Source organism: Puma concolor, chromosome B4 (genome assembly GCF_028749965.1).
Source record: "Puma concolor isolate L17-30 chromosome B4, mPumCon1.1.hap2, whole genome shotgun sequence".
NCBI classification, from domain to species: domain Eukaryota; kingdom Metazoa; phylum Chordata; class Mammalia; order Carnivora; family Felidae; genus Puma; species Puma concolor.
In genome coordinates this window covers 93943861-93968411 of record NC_141673.1, presented here as the reverse complement: position 1 = coordinate 93968411, position 24551 = coordinate 93943861, and the positions used below count along the sequence as shown (strand labels likewise).

General features: G+C 44.0%; 1 protein-coding gene across 2 annotated transcripts in view; it reads left to right on the top strand.

Annotated features, from left to right (window-relative positions):
- Nucleotides 1-12264, top strand: part of PTPRO (protein tyrosine phosphatase receptor type O) — a 243943-nt gene extending 231679 nt beyond the window's left edge. For both annotated transcript variants that reach the window (XM_086714005.1, XM_086714006.1), the window contains 4 exons: nt 2531-2685; nt 4796-4931; nt 9876-9996; nt 10977-12264. In XM_086714005.1, coding sequence (XP_086570131.1) covers nt 2531-2685; nt 4796-4931; nt 9876-9980 — 396 coding nt within the window. In that variant the 3' untranslated portion in view covers nt 9981-9996; nt 10977-12264. The remainder of the gene's footprint in view (nt 1-2530; nt 2686-4795; nt 4932-9875; nt 9997-10976) is intronic.
- The last annotated feature ends 12287 nt before the right edge of the window (nt 12265-24551 follow it).

Below are 24551 nucleotides of genomic sequence, written 5' to 3'. Positions count from 1 at the left end.
AAACTCATGAAAAGCGAGATCATGACCTGTGCTGAAGTCGGACACAACCGACTGAGCCACCCAGGGGCCCCTTCTTGTCCTTGATCTTAAATTATGACCTTTCAGTGACAATCATGTGAAGGGCTTGAAACATAAGAATAAAATATTGAGTAATAGTGCTTTCCGGTAAGATTGTTTATATGGTAGACACAGTCACGAGCATTTGGTCCTAGAGTGCCCCCTTTTGGCCATAAATGCAGAATCTAAAAGAACATTGTGCCTTGCCAATGAATATGTTTTTCTATTTGTTTCCATTTTTGTTTACACTCTTCTTCATTCCCTCTATATTGATATGTGGAAACTTTCAGAGTACAACCAGATAAAAGTATATGAGTGAGGAAATCGGGGTAAGAGAGATTTTGGAACGGCTAAGATAAGTTTTTCTCCTTCAACAAAGAAAGGAGGAAAATGACCATAGCACACAGTTTTTCACTGTCCAGTGCTTAAAAACTTGGCATGAACTGAGTAATAACTGGAAACTAAAACCAGCAAAACTTTGTCCCCATTGATGTGTGCCTTGCTATCCAGCTTGACCAGGGATCACCCCAATACCTCTGTCTTACAGCTGTAGAGAGACTAACGACAATATAAGCATTGCCTATTTTGGAACCACTTTGCTCATTTTAGCTGGAGACATTTTCAGATCAATTATATATATGCATATACATATATATACACACACATATATGCCTACAATGCACAAGCCTTTGAACTAAGCCTATAATCAGCCTTTGAAGAGAGCTAACATTTTTTGTGAGCTTTTCTGGGCAACCGAAGTTGTCTAGTGATTGATTGAGCGTCCTTCGGTCCTCATGGTGTTGAGTAATGGAGTCATTATGCACAATTTATTATGCTTGGGTTACTTTATTGCCATACTTCCTGAAAACAGCAGTGAGAGGGGCAACATTTTTGCAAACTTCATGCTCTATGTGTCTAAGAAAGAGCCCTTGAAGGTGGTGAGGGAGGTACTGCATGTGGCTTGGGATGTTTAGCCTTAAGTGTCTGGGGACAGTGGGTCTAATTGAGTGCTGATTTACTTATGTTTATACAGATCTTATTATGTGTTTATTTACATGCTTTATTTATGCATTTACTTATATTTATACAAATTCTACTCCACCCAAAACCACTGACTCTTTGGAATTCATTCCTCTTTAATGCCTGAACCTAACTTTAGTTTCAAACTCATAACCAGGCCAAATTCTTCCAAATTATGATACAGTATTCCATTCACTGAGGGGATTTTAGGCTCTTGCCAAGTTTGAGGGAAGGGGAGTGAATTAGATCTTTGTTGGGGCCTGGGTTTGGAATATTCCTGACTGTTGATAACAAGAACAGAATAAATCTTTATGCTTACAAATTAGTAGAGACTAAAAAGAGTGAATCTTGAATTATCCTGATAATTACTCAGTTCAGAGGGGACAACAATATATTTGATGTATGGGTTAATATGAATAAGATACATGTACAAAACATACCCACTCACTGGGATTCCCAGAGCCAACCATATAAATGCCCTGAGCTGGAAGGAAGCCAACCATATAAATGCCCTGAGCTGGTGGAAACTATGGAGTAGTGGTGATGCTTAATATCTGACCGGTCCATCCTTCACAGACATGAGCACACTTAATCTTCCCAACAACCCCTGCGATAGGTCGTATTGTACTCTAACATCTAAAAAGACGCATCTTAGGTATGAGAAACCTGCTGTTCAGCCATTTTGTCTTGGGTCAGAACCCAAGACCGGGATTGTCCTATTGGTGAGTTATGGCAAGTATGATCTTGGGTAAAACTGTAAGGGAGCAAGGGAAGCAGGAGAGGACAGGGCAGGGAAGGAGCCAGGCACAGCTGTGGGTTCAGCTGAATTCTAGCCTCAGCTGCATACCATGGGGAGTGTTGGGGCATGAACGGCACCTTACAGTTACATGTGCCACTCCGACGTAAGGGGGCCGGCATTTTATACCCCAATATCGGTCACTCCGTAGCTGTGGACTGCCCTCAGTAGGAGAACACATCCTCTCAGGCGCACTCCAGCAAGGCATTTCCCTTCGTGGAGGGACAACCATGAGGAGGACAGAGCCATATGCTGTTAGCAGCAGCTGGAAAAGGGGCAGTCAGCCTGGCAAAGGGGACCCTATGGGGGAGGGTCACCAATAGCACCTCCCACGGTATTTTTGGGCCAAAGCTGATGCCATTGCTAAACGGCCGAGCCAGAATACACACCCTGATCTGCTTATGCTCTCATCTCCGCACAGGCCTGGATTCGCCGATTTATCCTACTATTTGAAGTTTTAAACAATGAGTATTTTTCCCCCAGGGCCTGCTTTGTGCCAGACACGATCCTCAGAGCTGGAAAGGGAAGCGTGCTGACCAGGAGTGGAACATGGCTTTCACTTCTTAATGGTATTAACTTGTGAGCTGCAGTGGCGGCCCAGGCCAGCTGGCTAGTGGACTGAGAGATTAATGCTTGCTTTGGCTTTTTCTCCTAAAGGCTGACGAGATGCAGGATGTGATGCATTTCAACTACACGGCGTGGCCTGATCACGGTGTGCCCACAGCAAATGCTGCAGAAAGTATCCTTCAGTTTGTACACGTGGTTCGACAACAAGCTACCAAGAGCAAAGGCCCCACGATCGTGCACTGCAGGTAAACTCATCAGCCGCATTTTCTGTCGCAGCACCACAGGCTTTGCTTTATAAAGGGAATCACCCACCAGTCCATAAATCCCTGAGCACAGTGAATTAACGATTAAATGAATTATGAATCTATAACATTTACAACTCACTGATACCTTACTAGGTACACAATTTGCTTATAACGTGGCTTTTCCTATCTCCTATAGCCTATGAGATAGATATTTTTATTCTCATTCTCAGCTGAAAGAAAGAAGTGGGGAGGTTAAGGGACTCGCTCAAATTCGTGCAGCCAGAACGTGGAGGGGTTAGGACTCAACTCCAGGTGCACGGTCTCTAAAGGTCGTGCCTTTAGGTACTGTGTGAAATTACCCCCAGCCTATGAGAGATCCCGAGTGGTTTGTAACATGGCCAACTGCAAGGGCAGATTAAAAATAGCCGATCACAGCCCAGAATAATATTAATAGACATAAAAACAAGATGAGGGAAAGGAGAAATGAAAGTATTCAGCTCATTCAGATAGACATTTGCTATGATTGCTCTTAGAGATTGTCTCTGAATTTCTAGACAGCTCAAATGAAAGGGGTTGTATGATCTAGCACATTATCCAAAAACAAGGGCCACACTAATTCCTTAGGAGAAACATTATCTTTGAATTTAAGCTTTCTTTCTCACCAGGTGAACCAAATCTCCATCAAAACCCATCAGTCTGACATGATTTCGTTGCAAAATTTTTATGCAACCCCCAAAGAGCATGGGATATAAATATGTTCCCACTGTATGCCACAGATAGAAATGGAATGGGGATGTTAGAGGAGGCACTGGTAGCCATGTCAACCTAAGTAAATAAGTCTATAATCCTGGGTCTAACACCTTGGCCTTTGTGAACCAGAATGGCTAGGGGAGTGTGTGTGTGTGTGTGTGTGTGTGTGTGTGTGTGTGTGAGAGAGAGAGAGAGAGAGAGAGAGGTGGGGGGGAGGGGTGGGGACAGAGAAAGAGAAGTATGTGTCTGTGTCTGTCCAGAAAGAAAAACACTTTGTAAGCTACCCAGTTTGGGATCAGGGAGGATATTCTTGCGTGAGTTCATCTCACATGTTCACAGGCGTCACCAGACCACATTATCTAGTTTCAACACCATTCTTCCCATGAGCAGATAATAAAGGTGCTCAACCACACGGTCAAACTCGTGGTTCCTTTCCAAGCAGGAAGCAGCCACAGCTCTGAATGTGACTTTATGGGTGCTCACCCAGAGGCAGAACGTTTTCTCTTAGACAGTAAGTCTTAGGAGAGAAGAGTTGTCTTGTAGAAAAGCAATCTCTGAACTCGAGGCTTCTAGTGTTGGATTTCTCTCCCAGCAGAGACTTTCTCTTTTCTCATTTTACCATAATTCACAATCCGCAGCCTCTCAGTGGTTGGGAGAGAAGAGCTGACTTGAATGTAGAGCTGGGGGCTCTCCTGACCGCCGGTGGGCGGCGGTCAGTGTCAGTCACTCGCTCCACTTTGTTCCGCTCTCTGAGCCCTGGGATTTGGGGACTGGAAGAGACTGAGTCCAAATATCAAATGTGATTTGGAGGCAACTATCTAAAAGATCGCTGGGAGACTGAAGCAGGCCCAGGACCCACCAAAATGGCCGGTGTGCTGTAAGGAAGGTCTGGGATGGTGAACTCAACTTAGGCCTGACGGCACACAAGTTGCTATGGCCCCAGAGCTAGAGCTGGCGTGTGGCATCTCAAGCCGACTTTCCAGCAGGGTGTGTGTGCCTAACTCTGAGGTTACGCAGAACGCTGCAACTGTTTATGTGTATCAGCTCTCCAACAGGCTCTACATGGAATCATCACTTTCCTCCGGAAGCAGAGGGCCCTGCGGGAGAGGGGGTGTGTGTGAGGCAGTGCAGACCCACATCTCCTTAAGCAAGGTGGCAGGGATAGTCAGAAATGTGCCATCGAACGACACCCCGGACCACAACTGCACACTTCAAAATCCGTTAGGAAAATACTCTCAGGAGTTCTTCCCTTTTCTCAGTGGTGCCACCTGTAGTTTGGGGGGTTTTAAATTGCCAGTTTGTTCGCAACAGTGCAGAGGAATATGTCTGAGGAATATGTTGTCTGAACACTCTTTTGCAGTGCTGGAGTGGGACGGACAGGAACATTCATTGCCCTGGACAGGCTCTTGCAGCACATTCGGGATCACGAGTTTGTCGACATCTTAGGGCTGGTGTCCGAAATGCGATCATACCGGATGTCTATGGTGCAGACGGAGGTAGGAGCAGAATCAATACGCATTTTCAAATTTGCCCTGGAATGAGAAACTTCTCATTATTCAATCTCATGTTTCAAAACTGTTGTGTCCCTTTTTTTTTCTGCATCCACTAGTCCCAGGTTTTTATTGTGCATGTTCAAACTGCTTCAGGTGTATTAAAAAAAAAAGATACTAGCTTCTAGCAATCTCTTCAGTGCATAGAGCTGGCACTGTTGTTGGCATCATATGCCCTTCATAATCCAGAGCACGTGGATGTATCTATGATATCTATAATGGAATAAAGCCTCTTTGAACAGACTGAGAGTTCAGTGAAGGTGACAGCCAATCTGGGTAAATGCCACCGAGTGGGGACTGTGGAACTGACGTGATTTAATTCATACTTGAAATGCTAGATTTGGTTCAGTTAGTTTGGCATTAGTTTGTCCTCCATAACCCTCTGTCCCAATGCACTTTTGATGATGATCAAGGGTTGATATATGCTTCCTGTCCCCCTTATGATTTTAAGGCTTTCCAGCTCCCAACCTAGCAGTGCAGCCAGCTCCCTTGGTCTAAATGAATGGATTTATCATTGTAACAACAAGGGAACATCCCCCAGAAATATCCAGTGGTGTTATATGCTCCCTCTTCCTCCTCTTCAGCCAAGCCTTCTCCTCCCTGCAAGCCTCAGAATGCACCCTGGCTGGAGTGGCAGCCCCGGGCCGCTGCCACCATACAACACACACTGCCTCCAAACAGCAACAGGTGTGCACCTGGAGGCGCCCCGAAGCCTACGCACAATAGCTTGTTCCTGATCCTAATCACCAAACCATAGTCACGACTTCTTAGCTTCCAGCTTACAATAATCCCTTTTTTCCCCCAAGGGGTGTGCAAGAGGAATGCTTGTAGAGTACAACACAACCAGGCCTGACCTCGTATTCCATTTCCAGACTAAATGCTGCCTTAGTCTTTTTCCTGCTTTTTCTACGATGCACCACTAGATGTCAGTCTAACTCAAAAAGCGTGCAGCCATGGCTGCTGTTAGTGCCCGGGTTTTTCTCCTCTGCCTCTGTTTGCTCTCCTGCCTCCCCACTCCCACCTTTCCAAGGCTGGACACAGCCGATGGATGGTATTTATTTCAGCGCTATAGCAAAATCATACCACTTTGGAAAGAGTGACCCATTCACACGCAGGTGCCTCATTGATGATGTGTTTGCTTCCTCACTTCCTTGAACCCACTCACATCCCAACTCTGCTGCCTTCTAATTTACAGTGGTGGGGACGTGAACTAATATTACCTCCTTATCGTAAGCTTGAAATGTGCTGGTTCCCCAGAGAAGCCCACTACCTAGTGATTAAACAGTGCTTTATGAATCGGTCCATATTTTTGGTTTCCACTTCTATAAATTTACATCCTCATATGTGGTTTAAAATGTCCCCATTATGTATAGTAATCCCCAGCCTTCAAAGGGCCACTCCTTATTTTAAGTATTTTGGATGTGATGAATTGTCTGCCCCATTGACTTAATTTATGCCTCTTATAACTTTATAGACTTTGATTATAGCCTGTTTGCCTATGGCTTTCCCAATTACAGAATCTTAATCCCCTTTTAAAAACTACCTTCACATGGCCGACCCTCCATCCAGTTCTCAGCGCCATTATCTTTCCTCGCATGTGGTAATCGCACAAAGCTAGAGCAGCCTCCATGTGCCTCTCTGCAGAGCTGAGGAAGTATTTTGTTTTTCTCCCTAACGCTCTGGCCCCGCATTTTGGTTGTTTGGCTTCTTTGTTTGGGGCAGCATTTTAGGTTGACATCTCCAGGGAAACGGTCTTTTTAAAGTACAGCATCCCTTCCCTGAACTCTTGTGGGAAAACTCAGTCAGTAAAAGAGGCGGAGGTCACCACAGGTTACTGATTTTTTCCAACTGTTCCAGCTTCTTAAGTTCCCTCAGGATTCTGCAATGGATGCTTTCTAGTTGGAGTTACTTATTTATCTCCGTTTTGTTAGTTACGTCTGAAACATCTTGTCCATTTACCTTTATTTTTCATGGCTTCTATGCTCATCATGGTTCAGCCTGTATTTTGAATGTTAGGGTTTTCCTAACATCCTTCTTGAGCCCGTTCATACCCCCCAGACCTTCTGTCTTCTACTTGACTGATGTTAACACGTAAGGAGCGGAGTCAAACAATTATTTTCTTCAGCTTTATCATCCCACAGTACCCCGTTGACAGTAATGATTTTCAAGAGGCCATTTCGGATTCTCTCTATAAACCACCTGTGTGCTGTGTACTGGGTTTCCTCCCGTGGCTGGTTTCTAATTTCCCTGCCTCCTCTAGACTACCCGCCATCTCCATTCCACCACCCCGCCCCACTCGAGCAATTGCAGAAGTTACCAATTAAAACAGCTGTGTCCTGAGATGCACATTTCACGTCCCGGCAACATGCTGCATGGTCTGCAGCGTTGACATGCCCTCTTGCCTTTTCTCAACTGACCGGGCACGTGGTCTGGGCCTCTCCACAAGAGCAGGAAGGGCAGTTAGAGAGTAGGGGTGGTGGGGTGAGACCCCGTGAGGGCCTGGGTCACAGCATGGCCTCTGTACAACCCCCTTCACCTCTCACAGGCCCTCCGTCATCTGTAAAATGTGAATGATGCATTTGTGAATCGTACAGCACACATCATGGAAATATCACCTAGACAAGCACGGTGAAACTGTAAAGGGCTCTGTATGGATGGCATTCACCTCTCCTGGGCTCTCTTCTATTTTTATCAAACGTTTTGTTTGATTTTCTTCTAATAGGCTTTCCCTGGAGGTCAGTGACGGCTTTGCTTTGAGCAGCCATTCTCCTGATCGGCAGCTTAGACTTCTCAGGGGCCCTCAAGGATGTGTCTGTAAATAGTCTTTTATTTACTTTGCCTGTTGTCTGTCTACTTTTTTTTTTTTTAATTTTTTGACACCAAAGTTTGGCCACTGAACAGTTACGCACTGAAGAGCCAGTGCCCAGTGCCTGACACAACACCAGAAACAACGGAGTGGTGTGTGATAATGAGAAGAGGTAGCCAGTTATTGATATTATCACAAAATAAGGGAATATATGGGGCGCCTGGGTGGCTCAGTCGGCTAAGTGTCCGACTTCAGCTCAGGTTCATGAGTTCGAGCCCTGCGTCAGGCTCTGTGCTGACAGCTCAGAGCCTGGAGCTTACTTTGGATTCTGTGTCTCCCTCTCTCTCTGCCCCTCCCCTGTTTGGGCTCTCTCTCTCTCTCTCTCTCTCAAAAATAATAAAAAAATTTTAGGGGCGCCTGGGTGGCTCAGTCGGTTAAGCGTCCGACTTCGACTCAGGTCACGATCTCACGGTCCATGAGTTCGAGCCCTGCGTCAGGCTCTGGGCTGATGGCTCGGAGCCTGGAGCCTGCTTCCGATTCTGTGTCTCCCTCTCTCTCTGCCCCTCCCCCGTTCATGCTGTGTCTCTCTCTGTCTCAAAAATAAATAAATGTTAAAAAAAAAAATTAAAAAAAAATAATAAAAAAATTTTAAAAATAAGGGAATGTATTTTTTCCAAAGCTTGTTGAAAAATACAGATTGGGCTTAGGTATCAACTCAGTGAGGTTTGAAGCATTAACCTATCTTTTATAAAGTTGTACAAAAGACTCCTTAAATCCTGCGAATACCATGACTGGTTTTTATTTCAAGGTTATTTCTAATGGTATTACTTACAGAGACGCTCTAGGCAATGAAGACAAAGTAGAAAGATCATGAAGTTTCTTTGATTTCATGGCACTAAGACAGCTACTCTCCATATGCTGATGCATTTCATCTCCATCTTCAGTCAAGTATAACTTTCATCCAGTTGTGCTTCGATGCTACATATACATGTGCTAATTTTACATTCTAATTTTCCACCTAACATTTTGCTCTGTGTATCTATCATCCCAAATTGTCCAAAATTCTATAAATCTCATTTTAAAGACTGAATAGTGTTTCAGTATAGATCTGCTGTAACTTATTTAAACCATTCTCCTTTTAATAGAACATTAATTGGGGTCTTTTCCCACTTGTTTACTATCTGCGTCCAGAGTGTCACTTATTAGCACTTTATTAATAATACTTCTGCCAACCACAGATGAAAACGACGGCTTCAACAAGCTCAAGTTATCATTGAATGTGACTTTTCCCCTTCGGTTTTGCTCACATCATGGATGAAAACCAATTGTTTGAATTTACATTTTTTTATTACGTCGCCATTTTTTGCTTATGGTTTAATATTTCCTCGGTTTACTTCAGAAAATATTTACTAAGCACAAGCTGAGTGCTAGACATTAGGAATAAAAAGATACAGTCCCTGCTTTCTAGGAATATTTGGTCTAATTGTCGATATATTTTGTCAGTTTAAGTGTGTGTGTTACTGATTGGAGGAATTTTAAAGAAAAGTAAAGGTGTCGACTTTTCGTCATAATTCTAGAAAATAATTTTCTCTCCCAGTTTCTGGTTTGACCTTTATTTTATTCTTTTCACTTTGTTTCATATACAGTGCTTTCAAAGTTTCATTTGTAATTTGTTACATCGTTTTGAAGTTTAGAAAGTCCTTCCTAAAAGGAATCAGAGAAAAATTAACCTATATTCCCCCCCCTATATTTTTATGGCTTAATTTAGTAAACTTCCTGGATTTTATTTTGGTGTATATTATGAAGTGATACGCTATTTTTTTTTTTCAAAAGAGGCCCATGATTTATCGATTGGACATTTTCTTCAACATTAAGCGGTGATTACGTAAACTCTATTATTAATCAGAATATTTTTACAGTGGATTCTCTTGGATTTCCTAGTGATAAAATTATTTCAGAAATAATGGAAATTGTTTTTTGACATCATGGTATTTAATCCTGCCATAGGATTAAAATAGTCTGTCTTGGCACATGTTTGCACAAAAATATCTTGTTCTGAAACACATTTTTGTCCTATGCACCAGGAGCAGTACATTTTTATCCATCAGTGTGTGCAGCTGATGTGGACGAAGAAGAAACAACAGTTCTGCATCAGTGACGTCATCTACGAGAATGTTAGCAAGTCCTAGTTCAGAACCCGGAGCAGTAAGTAGAGAAAAGGCCATCACGGGCACTCTGTCTTAGAACAACAAAAGGCAGCAGTCACCAGTTGTATGGATTCTGCCCCCACAAGTGGGGTCACAGGGCGAGATTAATACCATTGCAGATCTTAGAGCTTCCATGTACCCGGGTTGGTAAGTGTGACATTAGGGGCTTCAGCAACTCCTTGTGACATGACCTTCGTTGTCTCCACCTGAACCTTAAATTTTTCTGATATTGGATCCATGCACGAAATGTCAGGATACTCTCACCCAACTCTATCTAGATATTTTGTGCAAATGTTTTATTGATTACAAGGGTCATATGAGGGGTTAGTTACAAAAAAGACGTGAGCTGGAGCACACATCCCAGAGAAGAAAAACAGTATTGGCAATATTCTCAGAATAGTGGAGTTTAAGAATGCCTTGATCTCATCCATGATGTGAACATTTTCCTGAGAGCTTCCTGAAAACATTAGTAACATAGTTGGTGCCTTGTGCTCAAATTCGACCAGGAGATCAGATTTGGTAGGTGTAAGTAATCTTAGCTGAAGTAACAATATGCCAATTCAAGTCAGTAAACGGAGTGTGAAATGTATCTGACTACACCGAGGTGGGGGTGGGGGGACCATTCACAGGGTGTGGAGAAGGTAGCTGTGCATTGTGGCAGGAAAATGGAAGGATAAATAGCGTATGGACCAGTGGGTAGCAAGGTAAGATTAGCATTCTACCTTCATAGCCATCAAAAGACAGAAAGCCCGGAGAGGCAGGAAGGATAAAGACTAAGACAGAGACAAATCTGCGGAAAAAGGGAAGATATTTAGATCCACAGGAAAGGCTTACACAGAGAAAGATGTACAGATAAACCTATGTCACAGAGCTGTCCGTGTGTGGCTTGACCCTCCCAGACCGCTTACTCTCTCTTTCAATCTCTCTCTCTCTCTCTCTCTCCCTCTCCCTCCCCACCCACCCCCCCCCCCACCACAGGACAGGACATGGTGTGCACCCATCCTCCCTTGCTTCCAGAGTTTTTTAGGGGCGCTGCTAGCCATTTTGCTAAGAAGAGCCCCTGCTTTGTAGTATGTGGCCAAGGAGATAATTTATCTCATTGAAGCACCGGGAAGACTTAGCCTTAAAGAGCCTCCAGTGTCTTTTGGACTCTTTTACTTCTGGACATTGAATAACGGACCACATTCAACCGAACACCAGAAAGGTCCAGACGCTCTGCAAAGGGCAGGAAGCACAGCACTTCCGAAGAAGAGTTTTCTTGGCCTTTGGCTGGTTGGGCTGAGTTTTTGTTGTTGTTGTTTCTAAGTGCAATAATTTTTGTATGTGTGATTTTATCAGGAAGTTGAATTGTTTTCTACCCACATGACCGATCAAGCCCGTAGCCCAAGAGGGAACAGGCATTGTTAGTATCAAATTATACCTCATTGTTAAAAAGCGGCATGGCCACCACACATGAGGAAACGGTAATTCTGCTTCACGGAAATTGAACTGGCAAAATCTGTACTCCGACATTCAGATGCTGGATCAGGACGGGGGGAGGGTGCAGGGGGGAAGAGAGAGGGGTTGTACCCACGGATCAACTGCATATCTTTTCCAAATATGAAGAGCTGTAATTCAGCTTCAAAGTAGAGTAGGAAAAATATTTAAGTCTTAATTGTTTTAGTTCTTGATGGTTTTCTTCCTTATTAACAGCTAAGTGTTTTTTCCTTGGCCCTCTTGAACTAATGTCACCCTCCAGATTCTTTTTCAACAAATCAGATCTGGTTCAGAATGGTTTTAAGAAGGACTCTTTAGACTCCACTGCTGTCTGAGCAACCCTGGTGCCTGGAGTTTGCATTCCTTTATCTGTTGACCTGCATACATGTGAAAGCTGTTTCTTTGAGAACTGTAGGCTGTGAAAACGCACTTTCTTTCCCCCAAAGAGCTGGGAACTTATGAAGTTATGGCAATGAGCTGCAGCATGCTAGGACAATTATTTGGCGGCGTTTTTGGGTAATATTGTCAGGCGTTTCTATGGATTCCAGCGTTTGATTTCTTTTCGTTTGGTTTCATTTTTGGTTGTCCGTTTGATTTTAACCAGTGTTAACTAGTAACATTTTATTCTTCCGATTTTGTACAATTACAGTACATGACTGTGTATTGTGACATTTGACGGCATTGTGAAGCCTGTTATTTTGTGTCACTTCCTTAAAAAACAAGAGGTGATGGTACGGATATACAAAGGAAAACATTCTGAGTGGAAAGTAAACACAAGCTGACTGCTTCACTGTGGCAACGTGGCTGTCCTGCCTCCCCGTGCGCGTGCGCGTGCTCTCCTCTGTGCATCTGATCTGATGGCTGCCCCTCGCCCTGGCTTCCCTTCATTCCCAATCATCTTCATGAAGCCATGTACCCAGGATCAGCTTAATATTTTATCGGTGACCTTAGTGGTGGTGAAGGATGCCAAGTGAACAGCTCCACACCCTACTGTCTCTCGTCACCGAGGAGCCCTGGCCACCGCGGACCTTGGCACAGTTCTGTGCAAGACCTGGCCAGCGAGTGTCAGGTTCACCTTGCAGGGGGAACAGCAGAAGATGCCCACACCCTGCAGGTTAACAGCTTGGGCTCCTCAGGCATTGTCAGTTCTTACCTCCTTTCCTCTCCTTCTCGCCTCCCTGCTGCCACCTCCTCTTCTCACCCCTACCTCTTCATTTCCCTTCTTGGACATGTTAATAATGTATCACCCACTCCATTCGCGGGAACACACAGGGCTAAAGAGAGGTGGCGAGTGTATGTGTGACATCCTTAGATTTTCACACAAGGACAGGTCAGGAGTGACGTGCGCAAACTTGGATGAGCCGATAAGGTGCATGGGTAAGCCGGAATCCATTTCGTTTTCGTAGGCTGGAATATTACTTCCCCTGAAACTTAAAGCACTTCATAAATATTTCATGTTTTTCTTGAGCACCCCTTCAGTGTAGGGATCAAATAGTACCAGATCAACTTTCCCAAAAGAGAAAATGAAGTATCCAGAGTTTAGACTGGAGACTCAAGAGTTTAGACCACAGAAAGGGCACACGAAAGCACTTTTCCAGATGGCTCCCTCAGGGGTCTCCCCAGCAGTCACTTTGTCCATTGGTATGCTGGTGCTCCTGAAACTATAGAATTTAGAGTGGGGAAAGCATCCATCCATCAGAAGGCTTGGATTTTGAGAGATGCAAGACAGCTCAAGAGGGGCAGAGAGAGAGCGAGAGAACCCCAAGCAGTCTGTGCACTGACTCGCGAACCATGAGATCGTGACCTGAGCTGAAGTCAAGAGTCGGGTGCTTAACCAACAGAGCCACCCGGCGCCCGAGAAGTCTTGGATTTTAATCCCAACAGATGCCTTTGGAACTTGCCTCTCCTGAATCTCAGTTCACCAACTGTAGCAGTGACCTCCTCAGAGCTCTCTATTTTTCAGGTATAAAGAGTATCAGCATGATAATTCACCCAAAGATGCTCTGTATCTCGTCCCTTCAGGTACCCTAAAACCATTTTAAGCAGCTGCATTTTCACTCCAGGACTCACTGTGAGCATTCAGAGCGGAGGCTGCCAGGGCCTCTGTATTATTAATAAGGTGTTTTGTTTTGTAATCATCTGAGTCGTGCTACAACCTTCTAAACATAGAGGCGCTTAGCACATGCAATTCATACTAGCCTACGTGGTACAGAGAGAGAGGAAGACTTTATCATCACAAAATATTTAACTTGGAGTGCTATTGAGATCAGATTTCCTCACTGCAGAAGTCAGTTTCTGAAGTTAATTGAGAAACTACCATGAAGGCCTAATTTATAAATTTAATATCTAATACCAACATATCCACCACCACACACGCTTTTATGTAACTTGAAAAAGAAAAAGAAAAGTGACGAATTACAACATTTTTTGAGGACAGCATTTTGATTCAAGTCTTATAAATTTTCCAGTACAAAGTCAAGGTTACCCCTCCAAATTTAAAATGAGAGAAGCTAGTAAGATTATTTTAATCTTTTATAAAATCTTTTATCAGATTTTCTAATGTCTTTTGTTATAAAAGCTGTCCCTGCCCCCCCCCCCACTCCCACTCCCCCAAAGGCACTCCATCTCTCAAGGAAGGTGTGGTATTAACATATAAAGCAGGATCTGGAGACTTTGGATCTGAATTTTTTGCAGACCATATGATAGCTGCTTGCTAGTGGGTTGGCCCTTAGCCAAGGAGTTAAAGTTACTGAATCCAATCTCTAAGAGCCAAAATCCTCCCTGCTTTCTAGCAAGGAGGCCTTCCTTTCCACCTCAGGAAACGTCTGATGTAATGTGCGTCAAATTAGCTGGCTCGCTTCCTGGCTCACAGCTTTCTAGCCTGGTGTTCGGCACAGGCTCAGAGTCCAGAGGCCATGCCCGGGACTAAATATAACATCTACTTTGGCCAAAGGGGTTATAAAGCAACCAAAACATAACATATGCAGACTCCTACCCCGAGTTTTTCACAGCATTTGACGCATTTGAAAAACAACTTAAGTTATGACATCTCTGACACTGGGCCTCCCAGAACAGCCAGAGGCTTTTTGTCAGTTTCAGCCCATGCAATGGCAAGGCCTGATCCCGGCGGGGCCCTCAATTAAAGATGGGTACGGTGTGTAGCTGGGGGAGTCGTATCTCCAGGGACATTAAGAAACTGAAGGTTGTCCAGGGGCGCCTGGGTGGCTCCGTCGGTTAAGCGTCCGACTTCAGCTCAGGTCATGATCTCACGGTTCCGTGAGTTCGAGCCCCGCATCCTGTGGTGGCCTCTGTCTTCGGATCCTGGCTCCCAATCTCTGCCCCTCCCGTGTTTTCTCTCCCTCTCTCTCTCTCTCTCTCTCAAAGATAAATAAACATTTTTAAAAAAAGGAGAAGAAGAAACTGCAGGCTGTCCAAGGCAGTCACCAGAACCATTAGGGATGCGGAAAACAACAGGTCAAAATTACAAGACTTGAGAAAAGTGAGACTGTTAAGCCCGGAGTAAAGGAAGATTCCTTTGTTTATTCAATCATTAATTCAACAAATATTTGTTTACCTAATCATGTTGAATGAATCAACCAACCAAGGAAAGATTTCTTGACCCCATGCAATAGGCTAGGCACCATCGTAAGCACAAACGGTGCCATATGCTATCTTCTAAAAATATGTCATGGAATCAATTTTGTCGTTGTTGGAAGGACCAAGAAAACATCAGTCAAGACTTTTTCAACATGTTTCACTTATATATCTCAAAACTTAATATATTTTCTGCAATGAGGGGACAGTGAGGATAATGGTGTTGGGCTTTTCCCCTATGGTTTATAGAACAGCAATACTAGGTTCCCATAGTCTTTGTTGCTCATCAGTCACCACAGACCGTGACATAGTCCCTCTTCCTTGATGAGAATCATCATATATCTCCCTGGAAGATGGCGGATTCTTTTCTACTGAACCCTTCCAGTATGTAGGATTGCCCCCTCACCAGGCAGTCCATCGCTTCATTTGTCAGAAGGCATTACCAGCATTCCCTTCCTCTGTCTGCACGTCTAAGGACTTTACTGACACTAAGGATGTAGGAGTCTGTGCCTCTCATGGATATAGACTTGAAGCCCAAGTCACTTCCCCATTTTGGTAAAAGGGCAGGTGCCGTGTGAGTGCTAGAGTCCAGAGCTGCTTGGGACAGAGACCTAATTTCAAGCCATTCAATTTGAGAAACAGCCGATTTCTAACCCTCTCGAAAAATGATTTATTTACTCAACATCCCTTACGAGGCACTGGGGCTGTGAAGATGGATGAAACAAGGTTCTTACCTCAAGGAATTTACATTCTATTTGGGGAAATTTGAAGTGAAACTAAGGGCAACAAAGTGTTACAGATGCTGTGATAGGAAAACATAAAGCATCCAATGCAGGCTCAAGAGCAGGATAGGTGTTTGTTTTCTCGAAGGGCCAAAAAACACTACACTGCCATATTAAAGTATTAAAGACTATTGAACTATATTAAGGAATACTAATGATGTACACTCATTTTGCAATCAGCAAGCATTCAGAAAACCCATTGTATCATTCACCAGGGCCCATGTGAGTAACCTAACCTCAAATCCTGCCTTCTGAGACGTTTCTTTTTCACTTGACTCTAAAGTGACAATTTCTTTCCAAGCTCCACAGACAGCTCCAGCTCATGTGTTATTCAGCAGAATGCAATGAATTTACTGTTCCTGCAAACGTAACAGAGCCTATTGGGGCTACATTTTCCAGCTACTTGCGATTAGTGCTGTCCAAGGCAAGATAGGCAGAAATGCTAAACTCCACTCCTTGGCCTGTGACCCCTGATGATCACCCAGGAGCAACCTTCCACCTCTGTCCATCTGTCTATCTATCTATCTATCTATCTATCATCTATCTATTTCCATCCCTCCAGATCAAGACGGTGATGCCAAAAATACAGAAGGAGGCTGGGGCCCCAAATCACTACCTGGAGCAGGAATGAATGCCTGCTGCACCGACTCATGATGTGACCAAGTAACACATTTCCATTGTGTTCTCACAGTGATTATGGTATCGTCAGCTCTGGCTGTCACCCTGCTCTTAAATAATATGGCAGCACAAGGATATGCTTTACAACTGTGTGTGGCTTCAGTCACCGTGGGAGTTTTCCTGGGCAGTGGTGTGGACTTCCCAATAAAGTTCCCAGAAGGCAGGTGAGAGATGAAACAGGGCAGAGCAAGGTCACCCCGCAATGCAAACAAGTGCTCAGGAAAAGGCCACAGGAGCAATGATGGTTCTTTTAATAAATAAAGTTTTCTATGGAAATATATGCCTTCTTCTCCAGAAGTGGTTTTCCCCCACGTTAGATCTCTCCTTCTCTTTGTCACCCCGTTTTAAACCCTATAACAAGACCATTATATAGGAACCCCGCTTGAGGTCTTTAGCCTTGAATGAGGCTATTGACTCTGAATCAAAGTCCAGGGTTTCTGTGAACAACAGGCCCCACAGTGGTTTCCAATCAATAAAAGCCCAAACACACAGGAGGCCGTGAGGCTCGGCAAGGGAGGTGAAGCTCAGCCAGCCGTGCCTTCGTGTCTTGTACATCACGGTAGGTTCCAGAGCAGCGGCTAGAAGTTCAAAGCCAGCTGGCACAAAGTATTTTTGTTCACTTCTACGAATACCAAAAAGTCCAAAGGGCCATTTAAACTACAGAGAGGTCACTGCAACCACTACTGCCTTTACAAATAGAAAACAGAATGGTCTCGAAGGGCCCCTTTATGTCCAAAATCAAACTGGATCACATCCCCCCTTGCCCTTAACCTGTGAGTGAACTTGGGAAGCAGCATTGCAGAGTGGAGCGGTTTAGAACAAGGGGCTGTAGATGGAGAGAGACTTGAGCTGAGATTCTGTGCCTGACTGTGACTCAGTTATCTCATCTGTGAAATAGGCATGGTGATGGTAGCTTTATGGTAGCACAGGGCTTCAAGAAGATAAAGGAAACAACATGCGGTGGGGCTGAAAACAATACCTGGAGAAACGGCATATTGCATAGCTGGCGGGGACAGGCAAACCTCCCACAGTCTCCAAGGGCCATCTTGGAATTCTTGAATAGATTTGGCAAGAGCTGGTCCCTGAACTGGGCTGGGTTAGTTTCCCCAGGATGACAAGTGAACGCTCACCTCCATTCCTACCACACACAGTCACAAACCTCACAATATAAAGGAGGTGCAGCCTGTGACCCAGTGTGGACTCCTGGGTCATAGGCATGTGGTGCCGAAGCAGGAGCTGGTCCTCCAGATCAGAGTCCTGGATGGTCTGGGCCTGACTTTCTACTTTGCCTCTCTACTACCCAGTGCATCAACAGTGTGTATTTTGCGTCTGGGTGCACAGAACCCCCACTCGAGGCAAAGCCATGCCACGGCCTGATTCGCATTCAGTGAAAACGTCCGTAATTGGGCAGGCAAGCTGTGCAAATTCACTGCATAAAACAATGTGTGAAAAGCCGACCACTTCTTCGAAGACAAAGAAGCTGATCTGTACAAACTGTAAGATGCAAGAGTTACGAGTTAACCCTCCTGGGTGGACTGAAGAATACAGGCTCGAAGTGAGCAGACGCCCCTGGGGACACCGCTCGATGCCTGAGAGAATGAGTCTCCTTGTCTGTGAGCGGGAATAAGAAGAGTTTCCCCGACAGGGTCGTGTTGAGGATTACACGTTAAGCCCTTGGTGTGGTGCCTGGCGGTTTGAGGACGCGGAGTGACGACTGAAGAAGGGCAGACTTGGAGTTCCAGCGGCCCATGCTTGTCAGAGCAGGGGGCCCTTGAGAAGTCACCATCGCTGAGCCCAAGTGTCCCCACAAAGTACAAGCAGCCCCGTGGAGTTGTGCTGAGACTCAGAGCTGGTTGTGTAAAGCACCAGCAGGGGGCCTGGCAGCGTCTGCGTGGGGTAAATGCCATCTGGTTCTCCAAGCCTCTCCGCGGGTTCCGAACACCAAACCTCCCTCTCATTCCAGCACCGAGCCGTCCCCAGAGTAGGCGTGTCCCGTTGATTCCTGGATCCCCTGCGGGAGCACTTCTCGTGATATCCCGTCCATGAGGCCCGCTCCCCAGGTTAGCAGTTACAACCCTCCGCGCTGAGTGCTGCCACACTTGGGGTCAGCCACTCGGTAAGGGAGGCCCCACCTGCACACGTACATCTGACAGGGGTGTGGGAAACGCAGTCTGACGATTGCTAAAAGAAGTGAGAAGCACCCAAGCAATTTCCAGAGAGCTGTTTTAATTTGCGTTTTGTAAATCCACTGCACTGTCACCAAGGCATAAAACAACAGTCATTTTTCTTTTTTTTTTTCTTTTTCCTATTGCTACAAGACAAATGAAATGAATTACCTAAATGTCTACACTCTGCCCTATAAGACTGGTTGTAGTGAGAGGTAATAAATTCACTTCCCTGGGCTGCTTTCCTGATGCGAAATGTGTCTTCACTTATCGGCTGCAAAATACTGGGTTGCTATGTCATTAAGACTCTAGACCTTGTCGCCTTGCAAAGGGCTATATTTTGTAAGCTAGACAACAGATCGTGGCAATTGTCTTCGCCTGTGGCTCAGTGGCTCTGCCACTTTCATCTTGTGACTGGTCACGCTGATTCTCTTACCACATGCCTCCGAGGAGCCGAAGAAGACCCTGTCACTGTTATGTTTACTGGATAAACCACACCACAGACTGACTTGCAGCAAATGTGTATCTCTTCCTGGTTCCTGGCCTGGCCATCACCAGGAAAACTGGGACCAGGATCAGCTAGTATTTGACAATTTATCAGCATCCTCTATAATGTCTACTTCAAAGCCTATGTATGAAACTAAAGAGATGATATCCAAAGGCTATTTTCCTGTCTAAATAAAGTATTCCTTTGAAGGGGTGGTCAGCCACCTGAAATTTCCCAACGGTACAAATGACTGCTGAGATCAGATCTAATTGTGGGCATGGAATAATCAGCTCCCAATATACCTTCATGTTCACCTGCAAGGGCCTTTGTGGAGGAGGGAACCTATGAGACCTGGGCCAGGGGCTTCCAAATGAGGCTCCGTATCTCCTCTCTGCAGCGTCGGCGACAGAAGCTCTGACTTTATCTGTTTGATACAGTGGTATGTTATATAAAATTTCATGTTTTGAAAGGATGCTTTTTATGCTTCCAATTTTTTTTTTATACACTGGCCTATGATAACTGAGGGTAAAGATTTGCAGGATATGCAGAAGTCCAAGAGAGCGGAGTCCAAATTTAGTTTTTCTACTTACTGTGTGACTTTGTACAAACTACTTATGTCTGAGTTTCAGCCTCGTTATCTGTAAAATCTGTAATGTGAGAGATCGTAGGGTACTGAATTCGGTTCTTGTTTCCCTTTCCCTTGAATAGATGGGGAGCAGAAGGACTTAGCAGGTGATACCAGCTTAAAGTAAGAAACTTTAAAACAGGACAGGCTATACATATTAATTTCTCACTGTGTGTGTGTTATTCCTTGTTTTTCCATTATCTGCAAGAGACTGTTCATTTGGGGGGATGACAGGAATAACTAATGTTGGAGAAATCATGCTTCACTCCACAGCCAGGCTTCAGGGACACGGAAAGAAGCAGGAATTGGGCCAAGTGCCTGGGACTACAGTCAGGAAGGAAAGAGCTCATGGGACCAGCCTGGACCAGGACCATCTGGGCCTGGCAGGAGCCCTGATTCATTGCCCATCCCATCGCCACACCAAACCAAAGGCATACTTTCTAATATTGTTCCGGTCTCCTTGCATGAGCATTGAGAGGAGAGTGCACAGACCCAGTTCTGGTGAGAACTCTAACATAATCCCTCATGCAGCCTCTATAAATTTACTTTTCGAAAACAAGTGAATCTCAATTTCCTATAGATTTTCTTAGAGAAAAGTATTGGAAGGAAGAGTTTTATGTGATTAGAGGATCCTATGACCCAGTGTGTCTTAAGTGGAGGGAAAGAGAAAATTTACTGCTCACCTCTTATAAGCAGTATAAGACTACAGTCATTGGGAGAAGGAGACTCACTGGCTCTTTGGGGATAATTCCCCAACAGTGCAGCAAGCTAGGCTTGAACAGTTAGTCCTGCTGAAATGAGGAGGCAAAGATCGGAGGTGAGGGCACTGGAAGGGGCTAGAATTTCCAAAGAAGGGCACGAGAGTGGAACTATTTGTGCAGAGACTGGCCACAGAAATCTGGAAGTGAATCCCCAGTTTGCAGAGGGTAACATCACCCAATGTTTAGCAGAGCGTGGCTGCCAAAAGGGTGAGAGTGGAATAGAGCTACCAGCGGAAGCTGTGCTGGGGGACATTAGAGGTCCAGCCCAGCAAAAGGGAAGAGACCTGTTTAACACCCTTTAACACTTTGGGAATCTATCTGAGATAGATTCACCCTAGAAATTCGTCCAAAAAAGGAAATTCCTTAGAAGTAAGAATTCCTTAGAAGTAAGGAATTCCTTATAAGTAAGACTCCACAGTAAAAACTACTCTTGACAGGTACGGACAAAGCCTAAAATTAAGCAATAACCAGATATGCAGAACAGAGAGAGCTTGTAGATAAAGCAAATCAAGTTAGAAGACCTTATGAAACACTTTGAGCCATCAGGATCCATCCTTTGCATAAAATCAAAGACATACAAGTTCAAAGTGATCAGCCAGTACTGAATTGCTTGCCAGAACAAGAATACTCTTCAAAGAAAGATAACAGGTTCTAGAGTATATAAAACATATCTATAACGCCAGGTATATAATAAAAAAAATTATTACACATGCAAGGAAAATGGAAACTAGAACCCACAGTGGTAGAGAGAAAAAGCAATCAATAGAAACTGAGCCTGAGATGACCCAAATGTTGGATTTAGCAGATAAGGATTATAAAGTAGCTTTTATGTGCTAAAAAAATTTTTTTTAAAGTCATTCAAAGAATTGAAGAGAAATATTTTAATGAGTAAACAGATAGTCTCAGCACAGAAATGAAAATTAAATAAAAGCATGAAATGTAAAATCTACAACTAATAAAATACAATAACTGAAAAGAAAAATACTCTGTATTAACAGCATGTTGGAAAAAAGATCACAGGGGTAGGAGAGAGGAGAGCTGGTGAGCCTGAATACATAGTAACATAAATTTTCCAATCTGAAGAATGGGAAAAAATTTTTATTTATTTATTTATTTTTTAATTTTTTTTTTCAACGTTTATTTATTTTTGGGACAGAGAGAGACAGAGCATGAACGGGGGAGGGGCAGAGAGAGAGAGGGAGACACAGAATCGGAAACAGGCTCCAGGCTCTGAGCCATCAGCCCAGAGCCCGACGCGGGGCTCGAACTCACGGACCGCGAGATCGTGACCTGGCTGAAGTCGGACGCTCAACCGACTGCGCCACCCAGGCGCCCCATGGGAAAAAATTTTTATTAAGAGACACCGAGACTGCTGGGATGATATCAACTGGCTTAACATACATGAAATAGGAGGCCAAGGAGAGGAAGAGAGAAAGCAGAAAAAAGTACTGGAAAGAGTATGGGCTTCGATAATGGGAAAACACTATTCATTGAGGTGCACGCAGGATAAATACCAAGAAAACTACATCTATTAACTTTATAATCAACCTGTTGAAAATGAAAGACACTGGGAAAAAAATCCTGAAAACAGCCAGAAGGAAAAAGCATGAATGATGACTGACTTACCATTACGAACAATGGAAGCCACAGATCAGTGGAATAACACTTCTAAAGTTCTAGAATAAAAACTGGCAACCTACATTTCTATATTCAGTGAAATGTGTACTTTAAAAAGCAAGGTGACTCCAAGTTTGGGCCCAGATGGAATCAGAGAAACTGGATTTACCCTCTAGCCTGAAAAATTAAAGAACAAGCAAAACGTATTAAATTTATGAAAGAACAGTTTTCAAGATACTGGACACTGGGCATTAAATGGCTGTGATCACTGAAAGATGAAAATCAAACGAAAAAAACCCTACAAGTGCTCCAGCTTTCTACCTAGATATTGTCTCCAACCTGGACTGCAGGGAGGGAGAGCCCACTTGGAGTTCACAGACTCCTTGAGTGGAGGACACAAATCTTATAATGTAGCAAGGACAGAGGGGCTAAGGTTCATAGCACAGAGTAATTGAGAGGAGGAAGCTGTGTGAATAGAGAGTTCTGGAGATCTCTATAGGATCTCCACAGAGACTTAAGTTGAAAATGAACCAGTGCAGGCACATGAGAAAATGCTCAAGTTTGAGGAAAGAACCACCTGAAAGGTTTGGAGGAACAATTCTCAGAGCTCACACAGAACCAGGAATAGTTCTTATCACCATTGGCTAGAGTAGAAAACATGCTGATTCATGGAACAATAGGTTGGGTATTCAGAAGGGTTTTGCCTCAAGAGTGGCATAAAATTAGGTTTAATGCAAATGCCACTCTCAAATTCCACCTAACAAAGGCAAGATCAGAAAGAACCAAACTCTTTCCCAGTAACTTCACAGCATCCCAAAACAAAGCATGAAGATATTTATAGGAATACAAAAGAATCCAAAAAGGTAAAACCTACAATGTCTTTAATCTGATTAAAAATCACCAGGCACATAAAGAAGCAAAGAAATAACACTCCATAAAGCATTAAAAAGATCAATTAAAATTAACCTGTAAGTTATGATGATAGAACCCATACACAAGAACATTAAGACATATATTTTAACTGTATTCTCTATGATTTTTTTAAAATTTATTTTGAGGGAGGGCAGGGGCAGAGAGAGACAGGGAGAGAGAGAATCCCTGCACTGTTGGTGCAGAGCCTGATGCAGGGCTCAATCTCATGAACCGTGAGATCATGACCTGAGCTGAAACCAAGAGCCGGACACTTAACTAACTTGAGCCACCCAGGCAACCCTGTATTCTCTATGATTGGTAAAGTTAAAGAAATATTGAGCAAATGGAGACATGGGAGATATTTTGAAATATCAAATCAAGCTTTTAGAGATGGAAACTCTAATGTCTGAAGTGAAAAATACAATGAAAGAGACTAAAATCAGACTAGAAACTCCAGAAGAGTAGTGAACTTGAAGACAGCAACCGAAACCACCCAAAATGAAACTCTGAGAAAAAGGACTCGGTAAAAATTAAAGGAGCATCAATGAACTCGGGAAAACATCAAATGGTCTAATATACATGCAACTGGGAGACTTTCAAGGCTAGAAAGGCAGGAGGGACAGAGAAAAAAAAAGGAAGTAATAATTGCGGAAAATGTTGCCAAATTTAGTAAAAACTGCGATCCCACAATTCCAAGACGCTCAGTGAACACAAAGAACAAGAAGAAAACTACACAAAGGCCACGCCATAATCAGATGGTTTAACCAGTCAAGAGATCACCAGTTTGGCAGCTGCAATTAATCCAGTAGCAGTGGGTGATTCTAGTTTCTAGTTACCCCCCCTCCTACATTTTCAGAACCAACTTCACTACCCCCCCTCAGAGATACGAGCATCAAGTGTCCAGAATCCTCTCCTCAAAGGTCTCTGTCCCAGCTCCTCATGGCATCTCTCCTCTGTGCTCCTGAAGCACCAGCACCAACGCCAGACGGTGCCTCCCCCAAGGCTCTGGATCCAAAATTTCTAGGTCCCTTCCCCCAGACTTCTAAACGCTAATAAACCCAAACCCTTCCTTTGCTCCCCCAGACCAAGGTGTGGAAGCTGCGTCCTGTTATTACTCAGTGTTGTCTTTTTGCCTATTTAACCAATTCTTTAAGTTAAATACCATTTAAACAAGAGAAGGATGAATGCATCTTGTTAGGTGAAAGTATGAACTTTTAAAAATTATTAGATGGAATCTCAAATAAGTATAGAAGAGTAAGTATACAGGCCAAGTAGCCAGAACTGGAATGGATTGTTTATTGAGCTCTTTCGAATCTACCCCGTTTCTCATTTTTATGATTTGGGGCTTTGCCAGGTGTGTTCCCAACGGATTCTGCCCAAGGAGTGTGCTACAGGCAGACAAGAAGCTAGAGGGGGCAAGGCACTTGCTCCCTTCTGTTTTACTTCCTGATCATAT